The 5,049-nt window shown below is 37.8% G+C and overlaps 1 protein-coding gene across 1 annotated transcript; it reads right to left on the bottom strand.

Moving 5' to 3' along the window:
- Positions 1–340: 340 nt before the first annotated feature.
- LOC149253133 (hydroxycinnamoyltransferase-like) lies at positions 341–1,801 on the bottom strand. Its single transcript, XM_089454384.1, has 2 exons — positions 1,367–1,801; positions 341–1,276 (listed from the first exon to the last, which is right to left on the bottom strand). Exons 1-2 carry the CDS (start codon positions 1,799–1,801, stop codon positions 341–343), a joined length of 1,371 nt encoding a protein of 456 aa, XP_089310510.1.
- Between the last annotated feature and the right edge of the window lie 3,248 nt (positions 1,802–5,049).

The raw sequence follows: 5,049 nt of genomic DNA, 5'->3' as shown, positions 1-5,049 counted from the left end.
ATAAATAAAATATTTCCCATATCCATATTAAACAACACAATCTTATATAAACTTTATAGAGAAATAAAATAATTAAACTATACCCAAATTAATTTTGATCCATTTAATTACGAATAATTATATATATATAATTTTTCCAAATTTTACGCTTCAAAAAAAAATCAATCTCTAAATTTGATATTTACTCTTGCCACATCTATAATTAAAATAAATCTGTACGGATTACAATAAAATTTAAAAACTTATTTTGAACGCAATAAAATGATAAATTTACATACCCTATAATTCATATCCTATAACCGACAAGGTAGCGCCTCAGTTCCGTTAGTGAGGATGCGTTTTAGGGTTTCCATTTGATGAGAGGAAGGCGAGTGGACACATCAATACTCCCTCCACCGGCTCTTCCAGGGACCAAAACCATGCCTCCAATTTCATTAATGGTTGCAGGCTGCACGCTTAGTGGCTTTCCCAATCCAAAGTCTATATCATCGTAAACAGGATATCTCGAGGAGCCCACTACACTGACACAGTAGCGATGGTCATAAACGTCGAACACGCAAAGGTTGCGAGATTCAATCCACTCAATATAATTGTTAAGCTGCACCTCTGATTTGCAGGATTTGATTACCTCTTCGATGAGGCCAGCAGCAAAGCTCATATCTGCCTCCAATAGCTGCTTGGCCGTAGTCTGGGCGACACCAAGGCATATGCAGTTCCCAAAATACGTTGCTGGCAAAGGCGGAATTACCCGGTCTCTGCAGTCTGCAAGCACTAGCATACGAACTGGTTGGTTGTCTGGGACTCTGCGAGCTTCCATTACACATCTCCAGAAATGTGCTGCAACTCCAACAAATGAACTTGAAGCCTGAGCTCGTTCCTTCAGATTTTGAATCATTTTCCCGCTAAAATGAAAAGTTGAGATTTCGTCTTGCATGGATATCTCAATACGAGTATGGACTTCACCCATAAATTCGTTGCCTTGCATAGGAGATTCCAAAGTCACAGGCAGCGAATCGTCGGGCAGAAACTTCAAAATCTGCGCTCCCTTTACCCGATCCGTCACTACCTCTTGGACCTTTGAACAAATCTTGGGCAGCGCGTAATTCTTTTTGTCGCGTTTGAATACTGTTCTCTTGTGCTCCGGCATTTTGGAAATCGGAAGTCCTTTGCTGCGATCCGCCCAGCATTTCATGAAATACCAGAAGGAATTGGCGTCTACAATAGCGTGATGAAGAGTCGTTCCAATGCAAATTCCTCCTCCCAAAAAAGCTGTCACCTGCACAAACTCAAATATGTATGTCATTACTGAGCCATTATTAATTGTAGAAATAGATCAGAAGCATGTGGTGATTATGAGGGGTGATACCTGGATGGTCAGGAGCGGAGCGTCGTAGCTGCTTTCATTCATAACGGCAAGTTGCTCAAAGAACCTTTTGTGCTGAAAATCATCTTTCTCCAGTTCCTGAAACGTCACATCAATCGACGCTTCAACGAATTTCACACCATCATCATTGCAGTCGACTTCGGGCCGACTCGAATCTCCTGCCTGGACGTCCAACCGACCTGCAAAGGGATAGAAGTCCACCAGAACTGAAGACGGGCTCGCTTTTAGCGTCTCCACTATCATAGAAAACTCCTCCAGACCTCTGGTTTTATAGAAAAAAAGATACCTAACGTTGTTCGTTGTAATCCAAAAAATGTCGAGACTGGAGAGGAACATTCGATGCCTCACAGTAGGGATGAGCGGTGCAACCACTGAAACTGTCGGGGACAACTTTACCTTAATCTGGTCTCGTGCCATAGTCACAGGCTACAGAAGTTCCCAATGAGATCTCAATGCTCATGAACCCAACCCAACCACAGGATAAGAGAATACCAATTGCGCTGAAAGACTAGATTTATTCCGTATTTATGTTTTCTAAAGTTAAGAAAGTCAATTTTCTTTTCATGATTTTTAATCATTTTTTCAATGTCATATATTTTATCGAATTGAATTGATCGATGAATTTGATTATGCAACTTTGATTTAAAATAAAAATAAAAATAAAAATAGAGAGATATAAAATTATTAAAAAATAAATAAGTTTTTCCTTAATAATTCAAGCTGCACATGATATCTTAATAATTACCCTATTAAACTTCAATAACTTGGCGTAACCAGTGTATCACGTTAATATATGAAATTCGCTTGTTGTGTGTTTCGAGATCATACACTTTCGTATACAGATTTCATAAAAAAAAAAAAAAACAATTTCAAGTATCGATCTGACCACCGTAAAGTTTCAATAAATTTTCTAACTCTAAGTGACGTATTTACTTGATTTATTAAGATTCTCTAAGTGACGTATTTAATTGACTTTATTAAGTGACTTTCGTTTAAAGATTCTATAATTAATGTATTTAATCAGAACGATTTCAGGTCTAGGTTTTTAATTTAATTCAGTAACGTACCTTACGACCTTGCTCATTTATATTTTTTTAATATGCATCGGCGAAAAATATGTACTACGAGTTACTAAGTTATAATTAGGTTCTTGGCCTTTTTATTTATCATTATATTCTTATTTATTTACAGCGAACTATGCCTAAATCAGATTTCTAACATCATCATGCATTTGAAGGTTCATATGTATATAACTCGATAGTAATTTATCACCTGGCTGAAAACTCTCCGGGTCTATGTATGAAATATCACAATCCGCAGTATCACCATGTTTAAAATATCACTATGTATGTATGATGGCTTAGTATTTAAGGTGATGTTAACTTGAGTTATAAGTTGCCCTAGCTCTTGTTCATATTTTATATTTTATACCTTCCACGACTGAGCGTCCCAGGCAACTATGCAAATACCCCACCCCTCACCGCCTGTCGCCCTCATTTGAGCCTTTCTGTTGAATATGTAATTTCAACGCCTCCGTACCAACGCCCAAACCGCTCAACAAAACCACCTTTCATCTCGGACCGCTTTTGAGTGAAAGTTGTTTCCGTATATTTGAGTCCAAGAAAATTTAGTGTTGATGCGTGGCTCTCCCCATACGTCACCATTTCTGACATCTCGCATATTATTATTCAGTCAAGTAAGACCTTCCGATATTCTCCTTCTCCGTTCGATCTGCTCCACCATTTTCATCCGTTGATTGTTTAAACCTACATACGAACCAACATTAAAAGCTTTGCATGGATTTTAAGATTGGTTGACCGCGGTAAAATAATTAATGAATGAAATGTACCCGTAGTATTGGTAAGGGTTTTAAATTTTAATTTTTTTATATGCACGGAGGTATGGTCATTTTGATATAATGTATACGTAATGAATATAAAAATATACTCCTGCATTACACAATGTTAGAAGTTTGACTTTATTTTGGTGAACAAAAGGGTTTTAAATTTTAATTTTTTTTATATGCACGGAGGTATGGTCATTTTGATATAATGTATACGTAATGTAATATAAAAATATACATAGGAGCTCATGCATTACGCAATGTTAGAAGTTTGATTTTTTTGGTGAACAAAAAACCGAAGTTTTTACAGCAGAGTTATGTTGAAGCTCGGGCAGCGAAAGAACAAGGGAGCATCAGATAAATTATCATGTATTTTCTGTGGTAAAAGGAGATGCGAATATATGTGTTGACCATTTTGTAATGCGCAGAAGTTTTGGAGCACATAATGTCTTGTTTATTTGGAGCAGTATGTAAAAGAAGATTTTACATCAGTAAGTAAAATGTTTTCACAGCAGTGAATGTAAATGAGAATTTTACCCAGCACAGTGAATTCTCACGAGGAGTCAGAGTTTGTTTTTGTTGGTTGAATGTTGTTTTTGGTAAATCCCTCTCAGTAAAAGAGGATGAATATGTATGAGGCAATATATTTTTGAATAGAAATCATTTTATGGTGGTGCAATACTCTGCCTTCAGTCATCTTATTTTAAAGCTTCCCTGTGCACAAAAGATCCTGGAAAGGTAGAAACAGAGCATTGCCTCTGTGTGTTTGAATTGTTTGTTTTTGGGATTTTATCAGAAAAATCCCCAACAGTGGTATCAGAGCTAGCCTAGTTTGAAGGTGACAAAGAAGCTGAAGGGAGGATTCTTTTGTTGCAGCAGTAGATCTTCTCCAGCAAAGTGAAGTCTCAGGCAAAGGATTCAGGTATTTCACAAAGTTTTTTTTTGTGTTGCTGAAGAAGCAGTCAGTTGTTTTAAAATACACAGTCAAGAAATTGAAGCATAGTTGAGGCTGCAAGAATGGCTGGCACAAGCACCAGTAATAGCATGGGTATGCAGCTCCCATTATTTGATGGTAAAAACTATGACTATTGGGCAATAACAATGAAAGCCTTGTTTGCTTCCCAAGACTTATGGGAAATAGTTGAGGAAGGTTTTGAACAACCAGCAGATGAAAATGAGTTTAATGCATTAACTCAAGGAGAGAAGGATCTATTAAAGAGCTGCAAGAAGAAGGATTCAAAAGCCCTTTTCTTCTTGTATCAAGCAGTGCATGGAAGTGTGTTTCCAAGGTTAGAAGCAGCTAAGACATCCAATGAAGCATGGCAAACCCTCAAGACATCCTATCAAGGCATGGAGAGAGTGAAGACAGCAAAACTGCAAGTGCTGAGGAAGGATTTTGAGAATCTGAACATGAAGGAGTCAGACAACATTGACTCATTCTTCACACATGTAATTGGTTTGGTCACACAGATAAGGACTCATGGAGAAACCCTTGAAGATAGGAGGACTGTGGAGAAAATATTGAGGGTCTTACCCTCAAAGTTTGATGCGATTGTCACCACCATTGAAGAGACAAAGGATCTCTCAAAATTTTTAGTTGATGAGCTACATGCATCACTGATAACACATGAGCAGAGGTTGAGTAGGAATGAAAACTTATCTCTAGAGCAAGCCTTCAAGATCCAGATGTCTTTTGGAAGAGGAAGAGGTCAAGGCAGAGGAAACAAAAGAGGAACAGGCAGAAGTCAAAACAGAGGTGGAAGGAACAGCCCAGCAAATGCACAAGGAAGAGGCAGCAATCCAAATCAAAACCAAGGCCAAG

This window comes from Pinus tabuliformis, chromosome 7, assembly GCF_031772625.1.
Source record: "Pinus tabuliformis cultivar Carrire ecotype Pingquan chromosome 7, CPIR1, whole genome shotgun sequence".
Lineage (NCBI taxonomy): Eukaryota > Viridiplantae > Streptophyta > Pinopsida > Pinales > Pinaceae > Pinus > Pinus tabuliformis.
Note: the sequence above shows the minus strand (reverse complement) of the source record. Positions and strands in the feature narration are given on the sequence as shown.